The 19429-nt window shown below is 35.7% G+C and overlaps 1 protein-coding gene across 5 annotated transcripts in view; it reads left to right on the forward strand.

The window, feature by feature from the left end:
* LPGAT1 (lysophosphatidylglycerol acyltransferase 1) overlaps nucleotides 1-19429 on the forward strand; it is a 103988-nt gene that overhangs the window by 59436 nt on the left and 25123 nt on the right. For all 5 annotated transcript variants that reach the window (XM_036095723.2, XM_078078151.1, XM_078078152.1 and 2 more), the window contains 4 exons: nucleotides 4126-4244; nucleotides 8567-8662; nucleotides 11876-12149; nucleotides 15584-15710. In XM_036095723.2, the coding sequence (XP_035951616.1) occupies nucleotides 4126-4244; nucleotides 8567-8662; nucleotides 11876-12149; nucleotides 15584-15710 (616 nt within the window). The remainder of the gene's footprint in view (nucleotides 1-4125; nucleotides 4245-8566; nucleotides 8663-11875; nucleotides 12150-15583; nucleotides 15711-19429) is intronic.

Here is a 19429-nt window from a genome sequence, read left to right on the forward strand (position 1 = left end):
GATGGATTCCTGTCTCACATTTAGGTCTTTCATCCATTTTGAGCATATCTTTGTGTATGATATAAGGAAATGGTCCAGTTTCATTCTTCTGCATGTGGCTGTCCAATTTTCCCAACACCATTTGTTGAAGAGACTGTCTTTTTTCCACTGGACATTCTTTCTTGCTTTGTCAAAGATTAGTTGACCATAGAGTTGAGGGTCCATTTCTGGGCTCTCTATTCTGTTCCATTGATCTATGTGTCTGTTTTTGTGCCAGTACCATACAGTCTTGATGATTACAGCTTTGTAATAGAGCTTGAAGTCTGGATTGTGATGCTACCAGCTTTGGTTTTCCTTTTTAACATTCCTCTGGCTATTTGGGGTCTTTCTGTTTCCATACAAATTTTAGGATTATTTGTTCCAGCTCTGTGGAAGAAAAAAATTGATGGTATTTTGATAGGGATTGCATTGAACGTATAGATTGCTCTAGGTAGCATAGACATTTAATATTTGTTCTTCCAGTCCATGAGCATGGAATGTTTTTCCATTTCTTTGTGTCTTCCTCAATTTCTTTCATGAGTGTTCTATAGTTTTCTGAGTACAGATCCTTTGCTTCTTTGGTTAGGTTTATTCGTAGGTATCTTATGGTTTTTGGTGCAGTTGTAAATGGGATCGACTCCTTAATTTCTCTTTCTTCTGTCTCATTTTTAGTGTATAGAAATGCAACTGATTTTTTCATTTTATATCCACAACACCTAACAGTGGCTGGTGCTGGCTTACTGAATGAGGAATGAATTAATGAAAGAATAGTGTGTGTGTGTGTGTGTCTTTCTGTCTCTGTTGAAGGATTGTCAACAGAGGCATGATGGGGGAATTTTTATTTAGCATTTAGAATTTATTTAGAATTTTTATTTTTATTTATCTCCCTCCATTCTTTTTACTTTATTATATTTTTTGAGAAAGAGACGTTGTGCGTGGGGTGGGGGGAGGGGCAGAGGGAGAGGAAGGGAGAGAATCTTTTTTTTTTTTTTTTAAGATTTTATTTATTTGCGAGAGAGAGAATGAGAGACAGAGAGCATGAGAGGGAGGAGGGTCTGAGGGAGAAGCAGACTCCCTGCTGAGCAGGGAGCCTGATGTGGGACTCGATCCCGGGATTCCAGGATCATGACCTGAGCCGAAGGCAGTCACTTAACCAACTGAGCCACCCAGGCGCCTGAGAGAATCTTTTTTTTAAGATTTTATTTGAGAGAGAGAGCGCACATGAGTGAGTGGAGGGGCATAGGGAGAAGCAGACTCCCTGATGAGCAGGGAAGCCCGATTCGGGGCTCGATCCCAGGACCCCAGGATTATGACCTGAGCTGAAGGTAGCCACTTAATCGACTCAGCCACCCAGGCACCCTGGGAGGGAGGGAATCTTAAGCAGGCTCCATGCCCAGTGCCCAGGCCAAGCCTGAAGTGGGGCTTGATCTCATGAGCCTGAGATCTTGATCTGAGCTGAAATCAAGATCTCATGACCCTGAGATATTGATCTGAGCGGAAATCAAGAGTCGGATGCTTAACCGACTGAGTCACCCAGGTGCCCCTCCCTCCATCATTTTTAAAACCCAACTGGTGGCATCCCTGACACACTGTTCTGCATTTTGCTGTTGTTACTTAGAGTATATTGTTCCATACTGGTATACAAATGATATGATTACATAATATTCCTTTACATAGATATAATTTAACTAGTCTCCCTTTTTAATTCTTAATTGTGATGAAATATACATAACACAAAACTTATCATCTTAACCATTTTTTTAAAGATTTTTTAAAAATTTGAGAGAGAGCACACATGAACAGGGGAGGGGCAAAGGAAGAGGGAGAGAGAGAATCTCAAGCAGCACGGAGCCCCACGGGGCGGCGGGGCGGGGGGCGCTTGTTCCCACAACCCATGCGATTATGACCTGAGCTGAAACCAAAGTCAATCACTCAACTGACTGAGCCACCCAGGCATCCCTCATCTTAACCATTTTTAAGTGTACAGTTCAGCATTGTTAAGGATATTCACATTATTGTGTAACCAATCTCCAGAACTTTTTCATCTTGCAAAACTGAAACTCTCTACTAATTGAATAGCACCTTCCCATTTCCCCCTCCTGGAAACCATCATTGTTTTTCAATTTCTATGAATTTGAGCTAGTCTCCCTTTTGAGTTGTTTTCCTCTTTCCTCCCTTTTTTTTTTTTTTTTAAAGATTTATTTATTTGTTTTAGAGAGAAAGAGCACGAAAGGGAGGGAGGGACAGAGTGAAAGGGAGAGAGGATCTTAAGCAGACTCCAAGCTGGGCCTAGAGCCTGACACAGGGCTCGACCTCAGGACCATGAGATCATGACTGGAACCAAAACCAAGAGTCGGTCACTTAACCAACTGTGCCACCCAGGCGCCCCTTCCTCTTTGCTCTTACAAATAAGGCTGTGATAACTAGTTTTGCATATGTGTCAGTCTGCACATAAATAAGTATATCTGTAAGTTGAATTCCTAGAAGTAGAATTTCTGGATAAAAAGATTTCTGCATTTCTCAGTTTTGATATATATTGCCAGATTGACTTCCCAAATTGTACCAATTCATACTCCCCACAGCAGTGTATGATACAGCAGCTGTTTAAATATGTTTCAGTAGTTAGCTTGTCAGCTGAGCTGAGTTGGGAACTTGGGGAAGGAAAGGCCACTGGAAGGAAAGTTGGTGCTGCTGCCTTTTTCAAGGGGCTGGGCTGGGTTCTCTCCCAGTGTTCTACCTCTATTCCTTAAGGATTATTTGACATCCCTTTAGTGTAGTTTTATGCTGCATTCATTTAAAAAAAACTAAAATAAAAATTTTCCCGTACAGTATAAGCTATTTGAGTGTTGGTAATAACATTTGAGTGTTGGTAATGATTAGAATACCTCACTTTGCAAAGCGGTCCCACAACTTAAGACTAGGTTTAGCCCAGCTGAAAATTTCCTTAATACAAATTTTAAGGTCTTTAAAATCAATAAATAGATACCTTGCTTAAATGGGTTTTAACAGAAAGAAACAATTAGCAGACCCGTTTTCTCACATGAACTCTTATGAGGAGCTCCACTATGTTGGGGTGACAGTGGAGGGTGGCTGGAGAAGGAGGGAGGCTGGAGGAGGCAGAGCAGGTGAGCTCCGCATCTCCCCATGCCTATTGCATCCAGAACTCTTACAGGCAGGTGGGTTGACTTCTTTGCCTTTAGCCGTGCATGAGAGGAGTGAATGCTAATGTATAATCAGCCTCTCGTAATTCATGTCAGACATTTGAGGAACCCTGGAACCTTTGTCTTGTAGAATCCTGATGTTCAAAACTGATGCTCAATTATCTTTTTTCTGTGAAGTAGATTTACTGTAAAATGAGGCATAACTACATGGAGATACCAGTGTTTTCCTTAGAGTGTACGTACAGGTTCTGGTACAATGACTTCTCGTCTGGAGGTTCTTAATAAGTGTAACATCTTTATTAGTTTTCTTATTTAAAAGTGAAAATACTTGCATATATTTGTAATGTTTTCACATTTTATTATAAGGTAGAATTTGAGGGGCTCTGGAAACCTTGTCCCAATCATGATCAATATCAATAGTTCAGAATTCATTCCCCTAGACTTTTTTTATTGTATTAAATGACATAAATTTTATTCCTTCTTTAAAAAGGTGGAATCACACTATATATACTGTTTTGTGATTTGCTTTATTTCCTTGATAAGAAGTCCTTTTTGCGTTAGTGTATAGAGATACTGTCTATTCTTTCAGTGGATTTATACTCTTCCATTATATCATAACTTTCTTATCTACTCCCCTATTGGTGAATATTTAGTTCCAATAAACATCCTTTATGCATCTATCTTTGCCTATTTGGACAAATGTTTCTGCAGGATAAATTCTAAGAAGTAGAACTTCTTGATCAAAGGATGACCATTTTTACATTTTAATGGATATTTGGGGGCTTCATACAATATTATATCGACAGCCTGATACTTATTGGAAGTAAACTTAGTTCAGACTTTCAAAGTTTTAGTTAAGTGATCTATCATCATGGATGTACACCAGTTTGTCTAATATTTTCTATAATGTAAAATCTCTAAAGTGACAGCTTTTTTATTCTTCCAGTGATGGAATGGGGGGACGATATTAAAGCAGTTTCACAAGATGAAGCAGTAATGTTGGTCAATCATCAGGCAACAGGGGATGTATGCACTCTGATGATGTGTCTCCAGGACAAAGGACTGGTAAGCATCCTGAAGGCAGATGTAGAGAGCAGGAGGGGGAGGTTAACGAAGAATCTATTCAAGTATCGTACTATGGTTTGGAACGTAAACTTTAATATCTCTACTTTTCCTGAAAATTGAGAAAAATTAAAATATATATATACATAATTCTAAGTATAATTCCAACTCCAGGACAGGAATGTGGAGACTTTCAAAAAAGTAACTGGAAAATAATGTGGATGATATCTCCATAGAGCTATTTAAAAAAGTAATTGAGGCAAAATCAGAGTTAAGATGTTCAGATTGGGGGCTGTCTTGAGGTGAAGTGGTGGGTTACTAGTTTGAAAAATACAGACACAAAAAGCAGTATTGTTTAAGATAGAAGAGTCTAGTTGGTCAGTGAATTAGATGATCTTGGGGCTCTTTAGCCAGAAGAAAAAAAAAATGTAAATATTTTGGATTTCCTTTATAAAGCAAATTGAAAGGAAAGATATTAGGCCCATTTTATTAAGTGTTACTAGGCTATGTATGAACCGTTGGTTTTACATGGCTTCTATTGATAACTAAAATACATCTATCAACTGGGTGGGTTTAAAATAAATTCAGTTTTGAATTTATATAATAAATTTATATTATAAATTAACATTAAAGTAATAAGTAATAAATTAGCATTAAAAGAATTATCACCTTAGAAGTTAAAGAGGTTGTGTTCATAGAAAACTAAATAGAAAGTGTATAAATTAATGGAGTTAGTATTTATCGTAATAGTAAAGAAACAAACCCATAGATGTTTATTAAGTGCTTCATATTCATGGTCAGTGACTGTAAGGATTGAACACCATCCTGTAAGACACTGTCCTCTCAAAGGAGCTAACAGTCCAGCATTGGTGGAAGGAAAGTATAGTGAACAGTACTTAATTGCAAAGTGAAAGGTATTTAGTGGAGGGTGGGCTCCCCATGTATGACAGGTATAGAAAACTTTGTAGAAGGCAAAGGACATAAACTTGGCCTAGTTAGAGTGGTGAAGCAAGGACCTTCTTCCTTAGTGAAACAGTCTTGGCCAGAACACCAAAGCAAACTAAGCCTGGTATGTTTAGTTCCTAGAGATTTTGATTCAGTAGGTCAGGGTGAGGGGTCAGAAAATGAAGTGAGAGTAAAGTAAAATATGCTTGACTATTGTAGAATCTGTTTTTCATGTTTATCTGAAAAGCAGAGGCATAATCTTGCTGGAATGTGGAATAAATTCAATCCTTTCTTATATTCAGAATCTTGAACTGTTAAAAGAATATCACTGTATAAATGTATTTGCACTTATAATAATATTTATTACTTGTGATGATGTTAAAATTTTGTAAAGCCTAGTTTATTTAGTTTTCATCAAAGAGAATCCCCAATTAACATTTTTATTCTTACTGATATGGTCATTACATTCATAGTGATTTTTCTGAGGATTTACAGCATCCTTAATTGGTTTTTGAATTTCAAAGAATGATTACAATGGTCAGTATAAATATGCCTAACTTAATCACTCTCACCCGAGTTTGGCATGGATGATAACTGTATTAACTAGAATATTAGGTAATCTGAAATTCACCAATTATGTGGACAAAAGAAAATTTGTCTTGTTAGTTTGCTTTTGTAAAAAGATTTCTGTTAGTATGACTTAGGTTCACTTTTCTGTCCAGAGTAATTTTGTTTTTATTTTCAGATGAGTTATACTAAACATTTTTATTATGATCTGATATTAGTGAATAATTTGAAATCATGAGGAATTTTTTTGTCTTCTTTCATAAAGGAGTAATTGAGAAATATAAAGCTGGAAGCATCATAATCTCTCCCTTCTGCCTAATATGTATGGGGCAATACTAATTTATATATATATATTTTAAAGATTTTATTTATTTATTTGACAGAGAGAGAGATAGCGAGAGCAGGAACACAAGCAAGGGGGAGTGGGAGAGGGAGAAGCAGGCTTCCTGCTGAGCAGGGAGCCCGATGCGGGACTCGATCCCAGGACCCTGGGATCATGACCTGAGCCGAAGGCAGACGCTTAACAACTGAGCCACCCAGGCGCCCAATACTAATTTATATTTACCAGTAAGAATGTTTACTTGACTTATTGCATACTCCGTGGGTACATTCAAAGAAAGAAGGCTAATGCTAAATTGTGGGCCAATTAAAAAATACTAGTTTAATGGCAATATGTGAGTGTAACATAGCTTTTGGAATTCAGGAGACTTCTTGTAGCACCCTTCAGTGTTAGCGGGGGTCCCGTTGGCCCATTAGTAGGACAACACTGTTTTCCTGAACTGTCCTGGGCATTGCTGGATGTTTTCCATACCTGACTGCTACCCACTCAATGCTGGTAGCACGCCCTACCTACCCTTTGTGACAACCCAAATTGTCCTTACACATTTCTAAACAGGAGAACCATTGACTTAACTATACTTTCAGAAGGATATAAAGAACGTAGTCCTTCATGTAAGCCTCTCTAGATTTTTTGATAGGTAGAAAACCCATGGTTCCAGATAAAGACTAATTGATGTGGGCCAATTCTGTTTCTTGGAATTACCTAACAGAGCTCTGAGTGACAGACCTATGAAACACTGAGAGTTGCTTCAGGCAGCTGGTGTTTACTGGCCCTCTTTTGAGGAATATGAAACAAAGGATTCATTGTATTTTCCAAATGTGCTGGTACCTTTTAAATAAGTATCTGTGAATTGAGTCATACCCTTTTATAACAAATGATGATAAAACTAAGAATTTTTATTTCTGTCAAAAGAACTTTATTAGACATATAATAAACATTTATTGACTTGTAACATTTCCCCTAAAATAAGTTGGGACAGAATTATGCATACAAATCTCAGAAGATAGCTTGGCTGTCTTACGAATGGATTTGTTTTAGGTGACCCTTCTAACTGAAGAGATAAATCCACTGTAAATGTAAGGGTAAACATAAAAACTAGTGGCTTTAGCATTGGTATTTTAAACCCAGAAACCAATAAATTGCCACTAAACTTCATACTGTGTATAAAGCTCAAGTATTTTATAGGTTGAAGCGACTTGCTTTTTGTTTTGTTCCTTGGGACACTTTACAGCAAATTCCATTTAGTTCAAATCTCAATTTATTTAAACAAAGTAATCATCATTACAAAGCAAAACAAGACTGAAAAATGAGATGTTGGCAATCATTTTATTCTGTATTAATTGCCTTGGGGAATCACTTCTTCACTGGGCATGTATTTTTATTTTTTAAAGGGATTTAACATAGTAAAGCTGATGGGGTAGGAGTTGTGTAGTTGAACTATATAGTGATGCTGAAAAATTAAGGCATAAGCTTTAATGTTATATTATTTGTCAGCTTTTATAATGTTTTTGTAAAAGCACCAGCGATGTCAGTGCTTATTTTTTTCCTAATATGTAAGTTCATATAATTTGGTGCTTCGAGATGAAGTTTACATGTGTTATTCCCATAGAAACCAAAGTAGAGCTCTATTGCATTCTTGATTGAGGCTGTAGCTTTTAATGAATTTATTTAAGGATTATAATAAGGAATGCCATTTCCTCAGCAGGGAGGAACAATTAACTAGCTTATTAATTAGACCCCTATTTACACTTAATTTTGAAATTTGTTTGAAATAAAGTCTTTTGCTCTAAAATGAGTATTACTATTTTTTTTTAATCAGCAAGGGATACTATTTCTGTGTTTAAGAACTGAGGTGCTATAAATATTTTTATGCTGGCAAAGAGTATGGCCTTGCATAAACTAACAAATATTCTTAATATAATCTAATGCATAAATCGTTTTATGAAATGAATTTTGAATGTTCTTTTATTTTGGACATTTTTGTACTTTTATAAAATTTTATAGTTTTACATTTATACATTTATAATTTATAATTTTTAATATTTTAGCCATTAAGGTAAAGTCACATTTTTATAAAGCTTTAGTGCTTATTAATTAAACTTATAGCCCTCATTTGATGACTTCATTTTATTGTTTCAAAATAATTTTACAAGTTATATAAGAATTACCAGAGACTTTGTTTAGGGTAGAACAGATTTGGAATCATTAAGTCCAAATTTAAGAAGTTAATTCAGTTTTACTTGTTACACAACAATATATATCCCTCAGACCTGGGATTTCAAGACTTGGAATCAAGACCAGTAATTTTTCATGGAGACTTGGTGCTTTAATTGTAGAAATAAACACCAGATTTAAAATATTTACTTTTAAGAGGATGCTTAGATGGTTGTATTTAAAACTTAGAGCCCTGGCTAGACTATAGCAGGTTTCTTCTACTTAACATGTAATTATTTCTTGCTTTTAAATATTTTAGGTTGTTGCTCAAATGATGTGGTTGATGGATCATATTTTTAAGTACACAAACTTTGGAATTGTTTCTCTAATTCACGGAGACTTCTTTATAAGACAGGTGAGTAATGAGCATTCCTTTTTCACAGTGAAAGCCTGATCAAAGTGATCCTTTATTATAAACATAGGCATATCCAAACCAATTATAATAGAGAGAGCTCTAGTATCTCAGGGAGCTCTTCCTCTGAATCTTTGTTCTCTGAAACATTTATTTCAATCTGAATTTCAACATTTATATGCTCAAGCAGTAAAATGGTGACATTGCAAATATTCTAATCTCTACCCTCCTCATCCCATCTAAACAGTACAATGTTTAGTAAAGATTTATCAAGCACCTGCCACATTCTCAGCTCTTCTGCTTCTTAGCTATGTGAATCAGGCAAGTTATTTAAACTTTCCAAGTTTTCTGATTTTTCAGATGAGAATAAGAGGTACTGCCCTCATAGGGTGGGAGTTAAATGAAATAATACACTCAGAACAGTGCCTGCTCCCTTCTTCATCATTTTTATCATGATTACCACTATCATCATCATCTGTATTTTCACTACTATTTTTATTGACAAGTCACTGTTACATGATAGAGGAGGTATCTAAATTGCCAGTAGGTGGGTAGATAGGTAGGTAGATAGAAAGGTAGACAGAAAGATAGATAGAAAGAAAAGGAAAGGAAAGGAAAGGAAGAAAGAAAGGGAGAAAGAAAGGCAGAAGAACGTATTTTGGGAATTCATAGTAGGAAAAGTGACTCCATCAGATTTTTATGAACTCAGAAAAACTTTAGAGAAGAATAAGTATGAGTTTGATAAGAGGAAAGTAGATTGAGAATGGTTCCCAAGGATCAGGGGTAAGTTTAGTTAGTGTAGGAGGAAGAATCATACCCTCTTACCAAGTCAGCACTACATTATGGTATTTCCCTGGTATGTTACTAGTATCACATGCTTGATTTTCTCAAAAACTGAAATATGATACGCAAGAGTTTTTACATATGGTAATGCCGCACTTATCTGATATTTATATATTTAGCTGCTTCAGCCTTGCACATATAAGTACTTAATGAATAACTGGTGAATCTGATTAGGCCTCATCTGAGAATCACAAATTCAGAAATAAGCTGGAAGCATATAGAGAAACTTCCAAGGTGTCTGTAGGTGTCACAAAACACATATACTTTACTCCAGACACTTCTTTGTACAGAACATTTTGTTTTTCACATGCTGTGCAATGATCTAGTTTCTTCTGGAAATACTCTTGGTTCTTCTGAGCAGAAAGATGAATGAAAGCATTGCACTGGAACCTCAGGAGAAAGTGGCAATGGGGATTGGCCACAAGCTTGAGACAAAATAAACAGTGATGGGAAAAACTTAACAAGGAAATTAGCATAATACTTTGAGTACCACTGGAGGGGAAGAAGCAGAAGCAACCATTGCACCTTAGCAGCCTAGGGGAATGCAGAGCCCTCTTCATCATGAGAGTCTGAGGAAATTATCACAGTTATAACAATTGACCCTGTTGATGATCCTCAGGCATCACTAAATTATACTAAATGATCAGTGTACTTTGAGGAGATAAGTGTAGAAAATAATGTACTCCGAAACATTTTCCTTTTTATTGCAATGTAAAGTTTTACATACTTAAAGATTGTATTTCAAAATTATCAGAAATATTGCAAGTTCATTTCTAAAGAGCAACCTTTTTTCCCCCTGATAGATAGTAATAAAAATCTGTAACATGAGGGGAGGGGAGAGAGAAAAAGTATTTTTTTTTTTTTTTTAAAGATTTTATTTATTTATTTGAGAGAATGAGATAGAGAGAGCATGAGACGGGGGAGGGTCAGAGGGAGAAGCAGACTCCCTGCTGAGCAGGGAGCCCGATGTGGGACTCGATCCCGGGACTCCAGGATCATGACCTGAGCCGAAGGCAGTCTCTTAACCAACTGAGCCACCCAGGCGCCCGAAAAAGTATTATTTTTAAAGAAAGTCTGTTGGACTTTACTACTAGATATTTCCCAGAATATAAAAATATTTTACGTGCAGTCTTGGGAACTTAATAAATAAAGCTTAATCATGATCAGTTCAATTCAGTAAAATAAGAAAATGTTTTACTTGTTTTGCATTGGAGTAATTTAAAGACTGAATGCATACAAATTATTTGGGGGCCTTCTGTAATTGTGTTGGCTGGAAAATTATTAGTGAATCGACTATACTGAAAGGAAGAACCTTTGTAATATTTGTCTGTGGGTTTTAGGCTTTCCTACAAATTTTTCTGGATTCTTCTTTCAGTCTCCAAGTCATCCTCTTTCTTCTCTTTTCTTCACACTAAGGTCCAGTCCATTAGAATGGCCTGTTTGCTCTACTTTCAGACTCTCCTGAACGTATCCACTTCTCATCAATACACCATAGTCCGATCTCATCACACCCCCTTGCCTGGACTTACAATAGTCTCCTGACTTATCTGCTGGAGTCTGTCACTGGAGCCAGCAGATTTTTTTTTTCTATGTAAATAAGAGCATGACCCTCCCTTCTTCAAAACCACCCATTGACTTCTCATCCCAAACTACTTACCAAGTTCAAGGCCTTTCCTCTCTGTCCCCCACCTCTCTCTGCAATTTCCTCTCCTACCACTGTCTTCCTCACTCCTTACACATCAGCCACACTGGCCTTCGTACTGCTCTTGGAACATCCATCTCAGGGCCTTTGTCCTTTCTGTTCTTGTCACCTGGAGAGCTCTGCCTCTCCTTTCCCCTTGACTGGTTCCCTCCCATTACCAGCTCATTGGGGCTGTTCTTCCTGACCTCATTGACCTTCTCTATCCTCTTACTCTTTTTCCTCCTAACACATCACTATCTGAATTTACACTTTTTAGTTTTCTATCTTTTCCACTCAGGTAAGCTCCATGAGGGTCTCTTACCTACTTTTCTATCTCCAGCATGTAGGACCGTGCCTGCCAAGTAGTAGGCACTGAGTGCTCACTTTCTCCTGAGGTTCCAGTGCAAGGCTTCAGTAGTCACTGAACTGATGAATGAGTAGACTCAGGGGCAATTAGAGCAATTTTTTTTTTTTTTTTTTTTTTTTTTTTTTTTGCTTCTGGAGTGCTAATGTCATGTAAGTGCTAATCACTTCTTTTCACCACTGTGGTGAAAGGGGGAAGTACATGGGGGGAAATTGCTCTTCTAGTCTATGAGTGGGATTTACTTTAGAAGCTGTTATTTCTATTTAATTTTATGGTATTTTAATATCAAATGTGCCTATTCTTATTATATGTGTGTCTGCCTTCTTAGGGAAAATCTCATCGTGACCAGCAGCTTCTTCTTCTCAAAAAGCACCTAGAAGAGAATTATAGGAACAGAGATCGAAAATGGATTGTTTTGTTTCCAGAAGGGGGCTTCCTCAGGAAGAGGCGAGAAACAAGTCAAGCATTTGCCAAAAAAAATAACTTGCCATTTCTTACACATGTCACTCTGCCAAGGATTGGAGCAACAAACATTATCTTGAGTGCACTTGTCGCACGACAGGAAAATGGAAGTCCCGCAGGAGGAGATGCTAAAGAATTAGGTATGATGGCTTTTAGCACTTTTTCTTTTGTCGGAACTCCGGATTCTCTGGAGTTCCAAAAGATAACATTATTGTTCTTTTTTATATTTATAATTTTTGTCAAACAGAAATAATAGGGAGAAGATGCAAATTTAATTTTTTAATGTTTCTATTTACAGAAGTTAGTTCATGCTTACAATAATTTATTTGAATAATACAAAATGCATAAAGTCAAAGGTGTCTTTCCCTTACCCCACCTACCTTTACTCCTGGCCATTCCCACTGCTGCAGTAAACATTCATATAAATATCTTCATATATTTGTGGAAGTATAGTCTGGAGTATAGATTCCTAGCAGTGGAATTGCTAGCTTAGAGGTACAGGAATAGAAATCGCTAATTTGAAAAACTAATCATAGATATGCAAATGCAAATTGTAATAATGTATATTTTTTTCATTTATCAAATTTAGAAAGTTTTTTTGGTTTGCTTTTAATACAGAGTATGAACTTAATGCAGTTTGACAGTGTTTATTAAGAGCCTTCAGGTGTTGATAAATGACTCCATTATTCCACTACAAATAATACTTATCAAAAGGAAATAATAAGACATACATGGTAAAGAGGTTTATCACAGCATTATTTTTATTTATTTATCTATTTATTTATTTATTATTATTTTCACAATTATTTTCAATAGCAAAAAATTGGAAATAGCCAGAAAGGAGAACAGACAAGTAATTATCAAATATCCATCCAACACAGTACAACACAGCCATCACAAATGATGTTTATAGAGAATTTTTATGGCTTGGAAAGTGCTTATGCTCTATCATGTTCATGGAGTGGGAGAACGTACAACTCTTGTGAAACTATTGTGAGCTCAAATATGTCAACAATAAGCAGTGGAAAATGAGTGAAGGGAAAGATCCCAAATGTCAGCAGTGATTGCCTCTCTGAGTGGTAACATTATGGATGATCTCCCCCCATTTCTGAATACTTCTGATTTTTTTTTTAAATAATGAGTATGTATTACTTTTACGGCCAGGAAAAAGCAAACCATACTCAAAGATGCAACTGTTTTGGAGATAGCCTGGAGAACTGTGAAGGTTTGCAGAATTGTGCCAATAGCATGAAGACCCTTTTGAATTTATCTGAGACACTGTGAAATTGGGTGATAAATGATAAATTAAAAGACTGAAAGAAACCCACTAGGCCTGTTTCCTTAGTAGTATTTTGCTATTTAAAAAAATATATTCTTTAGATAAAATAAAAATGGAAATGATTGGCCCTCAGAAATATGGGTTTTTAATGATGGTTAGGACCAGACATAGAGATAATGCCTGTAGGACTGCACTGAGTTTTCCTTTCATTTTTTTTTTTTTTAAGCAGCTGCTTGGCAGTCAGCTCTCTTAATCTTTCATCATCTATTAAAAAGACAAATTGAAAGAGTCTTTTAATAGAAAAGGAAAGTTCAGAATAGCTTCAGACAGACACGGTGGCAATGTCAGCCAAGCCAAAGCTTGAAGGCAAAGATCTTCCAAATAGGATTAGTTGCACTAATAAAGACTGCTGTTTTTTTAAACAGTTTTGCCCAGTCAATAATACCCTGTGGTGTTCTAGATCACAAGGGTAGGGGCTGTTGTGATATTGATCACACAATCATGAAGAAAATGTTTTTTCTCTTGGAGAGAAACAATTTCTTTTTATAATAAAAGCAAAGTAGCTTATTATTTATCTTACCTTGGTTAGAATTTTTATTCTAGGGGCTTAGGAAAAGTTGTAAGAAATTCTAGAAAGTTACATACCCCAAAACTAGTTTCGCTTGTATTTTACCATTTTCTTCTCTATGTTTTGGTATTTTGTATTTTATTTTCTCTAGCGTTCATATTTACTATTTAGTGTTCTGTTCCATACAAATATGCCTTCATCTCTGTTTTAATATATGATCCATATACTGGGGCGCCCAGGTGGCTCAGTTGGTTGAGCATCTGACTTGATCTTGGCTCAGGTCTTGATCTCAGGGTTGTGAGTTTGGGCCCCACATTGGGCTCCACGCTGAGTGTGGAACCTACTTAAATATATATATATATATATATATATATATATATATATATAATCCATATACATATCAAAATTGTGTCTGATTAATTTTAAAAGGGTTTAAAAGGGTTAGTATTTTTTGTTTATTGTATGATTTAATAAATACTAAACTGAACTCTGGTGATTTTTCCCAATAATTTCATTATAAAAATTTTCAAGCATACATAAAAAGTTGAAAGAATTTTACAGTTAATATCCATTAGCTGACCAACTAGATTCTGTAATTAACATTTTACTGTATTTGCTTTATTGTATCTTTTTCCATCCTTCTATCAATCCATTAGTCCATCGTGTTTGTTTTTTAATGCAATCAAAGTAAGTTGCAGACATCAGTATACTTTACTCCTAAACATTTCAGCATGTACATCACTGATAGCTTGTTAAAATGTGTTTCTTTACATAAACTCTGTTCCTTTAGCAATAGGTTATTTAAATATTTTTTTTACTTATTTCTATGAGTATTTTTCCCCTTCAGAATATTTCTAAAATTTTTTAAAGCTTAAGGTCACTTTTTAGTTATTTGATGTACAAAAGTAAAATATCATTGATTCTTAATGCACATTTAGACTTATGTTTGAGAATAAGTTTTATTTTTTTAGAGCTCTCTTAAATACTTCAAACAAAGGGCAGACTGTCACCCAAGACTGGCTATCAGCATTCTCTGTGTGGATTCCCCTCTCAATTCTTGTTCAACTTTGTACTCCATGCTGGGAATAAAAGCAGCGTGCCAACAACCAAAGTAAACAGAGCTTTCCCACAGCCTCTTATAATAGTAATTACCTGTCGTACCTACCAAAGAGTGGACAGTTTTACTGTTTTATTTGCATAGAGCTAAAATGGGAGGAGTTTTTTCTTTGTGTTAAATAAGAACAGCAACTGACAATCTGGTGTCAATAAAATGCTTAATTTGGGGCCTTATTCCAGTATTTATTAATGTCTTCAAAGTATCACAAATCTTGATGTTTGCATTGTATTATATTGTATTTGGTGAATGGATTTGTTTTATTTTGAGGTCTGTTTTTTTACTTTTGTGATGTGATACTTTAGCTTCTGACTTTTGAGTGATAAAATATAAATTAGACCTTGACAGTGCACTGTTGTATTGAATGCTTGAATGGTGCACATTCAATAATAATAGTGCTCTGTTATTTGTTCATTTGTTTGAGATTCAGCAATTTCATATTAAGAAATGCTTGATATCATCCTAAGTATATCATATAAAACAGTGACACCAAAGTTCATCCTGTTTTCATAAAGCAGAAGATACAGCAATATGCTTTACTTATACTGTATTATTTGTTGTATATAATACAAAAATTGATCCAGTTTTAAGTTGTTTTTTGCTTTATCCTCAGAGAGCAAATCAAAAGGCCTCCAGTGGATAATAGATACAACTATAGCTTATCCCAAAGCTGAACCCATAGATATTCAAACCTGGATCCTTGGGTATAGGAAACCAACAGTCACACATGTACATTACAGGTAAGAATTTTGTGTTAGTAACCCAGCATATACCCAACATAAAGTACTATCTCATGACAGTGTGTTAATATTAACGTTTTAATCAATAGTGAAAATAGTTGGCTCAAAATCATTCTTATGCTGACTTTTTAATATGAAAATATCATTTGAAGTAGTTATTTTCACTGAGTGGTAAAAGTCTAAAAATGGCATTCTGGAGGCACTGTGATTACTTGATTGCCTGACACTCTGAGCAAAAGTAATTAGAGGCAAACATTAAGCATAAATATATGCTCATTTGGGCTAAGCAGATTTGTATTAATAGAAGTGGAATTTGTTTTTAAATCATTGAGTCACATAAGATCTTCTAAATGATTAAATTGAGAATTTAGCTAAAACTTACACTTTAAAATTTTTAATGTTTTAATATTTAACATTTTAATGTATCATTTGCATGAACAACAGCAAAAACATTTATTGAATATTCTGTACCAGCTTCTTGAGATTTTTTAATGTAGATTGCTTTTTAATTTTTTAATTTTTAATTTTTTTTAAAAAGATTTTATTTACTTATTTGACAGAGAGAGAGACACAGTGAGAGAGGGAACACAAGCAGGGGGTGTGGGAGAGGGAGAAGCAGGCTTCCCATGGAGCAGAGAGCCCAATGTGGGGCTCCATCCCAGGACCCTGGGATCATGACCTGAGCCGAAGGCAGACGCTTAATGACTGAGCCACCCAGGCTCCCCTAGATTGCTTTTTTAAAAGGTTTTTATATTAAAGCACGATGCTGATGAAGCCTGGGTAGATTTGACCACTTTATAAGCCATTTATATTTTACTCTGTTTCCTGGTCAAAGAGCTCAACTCCTGGCAACTCAGTTACAAAGTGGGTGTTGTATAAGACTGATGAATCACAGACCTGTACCCTTGAAACAAATAATACATTATATGTTAATTTAAAAAAACAAGCAACAAAGTAAGCAGTTGGTCCCCGAGAAGTTCACAATTGCCACAAAAGCCCTCAATTCAAGAGGAAAACTACTCAAATTACATACTCATTGAGAGTAAATAGGTCCATGTTTTCATATGTATAAACCATCATAGTTTTACAAATAGAAGTACAACATTGGAATAATTTGAAACTAAAGTTTTAAAACTTAAATATTACAATTTGGGTTTTTGGTATGGAAGCAATAACTGTAAAATTACAATTGATTCCGCTATGTGACTTACATTGCTAAATGGTGAAGTTCATGTGTGACCGCACTGACTCCATCCATTCCACGTATGCTGTCCGTTTTACTTACTAAGCACTTACTGTGTATAAGGCAGTATGCTAGGCCCTGACAGAATTTCTCCAGGAACAGTTTTATTTTCATATATACGAAGCTTATCTAGCCTTCAGTGAATTTTTAAATTGTAATCTATAAATGAAACTCAATTCTGGTGCCCAAACCCAAAATAACTGACTCTTGGTTATAAGTTTTAGACGCATGTAGATTGTATTTGCATTGGATATATGTAGATCTTCCTAGCACATCATACCCAAAAGGAACTGAGACAAGGAAGAAAACATTAATTATATAGGCATTCTATTATAGTTGGCCCTTTCTTTTTTAACCAATAAAAAGAAAACAGTTTTAGTTTATAGATGAAAAAAATGAATGGAATCATAAGGGATCTAAGAAATTGAAGCAATGTCCATTTTTCGCAAAATTATTTTAACAGGAGTAAGTTCAAGGTCTTTAAATTCACTTTAAGTAGGGTTTCTTAACCTGGATGGACCTGAGAATTTTTTTTTTTCCCCTCAAAATCAGATGTTACTTTAATTTAAAACATTTTTTTATTTGAGTGTGGTGGACACACACTGCCCCGTTGGCCTCAGGGTCCAAACACAGTGATTCAGCTTCTCTGTGCGTTATGCTCAGCACAAGTGCAGCTGCAGTCTGACCTCAGAGAGTTTTCTAACCCAATCTCTGTGCAAAATATTGTGTACGTCTGCAGTTTTCTGCAGAGAAGTTTCACAGCTTTCGATCTAGTCTCAAAATAGATTAAGGATTTAAAAAAAGATTAAAGACTCCTGATTGAGAGATCCAACCAAATAGTAGATAAAAGATGTGGAATGGTTAGCTTGATACAGAAAAATACTTCTACTGATAAAATTGAAGCTTCTGAGAAATTGGGTTTTTTTGTTTTTGTTTTAAGAATTTATTCATTTGAGAGAGAGAGAGATAGTGAGAAAGAGCCTGAGGGGTGGGGAGAGGGAGAAGCAGGCTCCCCGCAGAGCAGGGAGCCTGATGCGGGGCTCGATCCCGGAGCCCCAGGATCATGACCCAACCGACTGAGCCAGCCAGGTGCCCCAAGAAATACGTTTGATTATAGAAACTTTATTATCATACATAGAAATAGTGACGAGAATTCTAAAATATTAGATTAGCAGAGATTAAATCATGATGTAGAATCATATCCTAAAATACTAACTATAGTACACATTATGCCCAGTTATTTATTTATACATACATACTCACACACACACACACACATCCTAGGAGTCTTGGGACAGGTAAAGAGATAAGTTGTTCTTTAAAGATATTTAATAAAAAGAGTTTATTGTCTAACCAGTGTTAAGAAAAGGGAAGGACTTGTGTTCAGATGGGAAAGGGAGGGGAAATGAAAGGGGCCAGAGAGAAAGAGGTGTCTGGTTAACAGGATCGTTTTGAGGGTTTGCAAGAAGCTCATGAGAAGCGATGTGGGCCATGACCGTGGCAGCAACCAGGGGTAAATCTCTATCACCCTCACGTTGAGTAGGTCTCCTCCTGTCTTGTTGTAGGCCATCTGTACACCCTGGGACATAGGGAAAAAAGGGTTGTTTTTGGTTTGATTGGGGTTTGGGGGAGCTTCCCCCTACCTCCAGTTTTCTCAATTCCAGAATAAACTGTTTATTGCTTATCTTGGATTTTTCCTGGTAGGAATAACACCATTGAAATTAAAATAAATTTAAACAAACATGGTACTCCTTACCCATTTTTTTTTTTCCTGTGCTCAGAGAGATTGGTTTTTGTTCAAACTCTCCAGTTGTTTGGTTATATTTTTAAAGCTTTAAACAAGGATGAGATGTTTCCAATTAGAATAAGAGATTTTAAATGCAACATTGGAAATCATATATATACAAATGTGAATAATATAAATAACTGAGGTCAAATCTCTTTCTCTTTTAATGTGGGAGGCTGGCAAGAAAAACGAAGCAGCATTGACTGGTTAAAGTGGGGAGTGGGTGCCCAGAGAGAAAGGAAAAAGTGCTCAGGACACTGTCAAGTTCACTGAAAAATAGTAGTTTTGCTTAATGTTGCCTTATCTTCATCCATAGGCAGATTTTAATAACTATTAATGAATGTATTTTTTCCTGCAATTAAGCATAATTTATCCAGAACCTTTCTATTAAGCCATATGGTACAATTTTGATTCATATTATTTAGAAAGTATTTGTTTTCTTCTTAGCCCCAGCTGACTTTTTTTTTTTTAATAAAGCACTCCCTCATTCTTAGAGAATTTAATTGAAATGATTACCTGGTGATTATGGTGTAGCTGGGCAAGTTGGTACTGTTGCTAGTTTTTTTCAGTATAAGCTAGAGTATACATGTCAGAGTCAAAACTTAATTATTCCATTCTGCTCAGCATTTATCAGATCCCACTTAGAATACTGCATGTATTTTAATTTCTCTATTTTAAAATAAATAATAC

This window comes from Halichoerus grypus, chromosome 7 (genome assembly GCF_964656455.1).
Source record: "Halichoerus grypus chromosome 7, mHalGry1.hap1.1, whole genome shotgun sequence".
Taxonomy (NCBI): Eukaryota; Metazoa; Chordata; class Mammalia; order Carnivora; family Phocidae; genus Halichoerus; species Halichoerus grypus.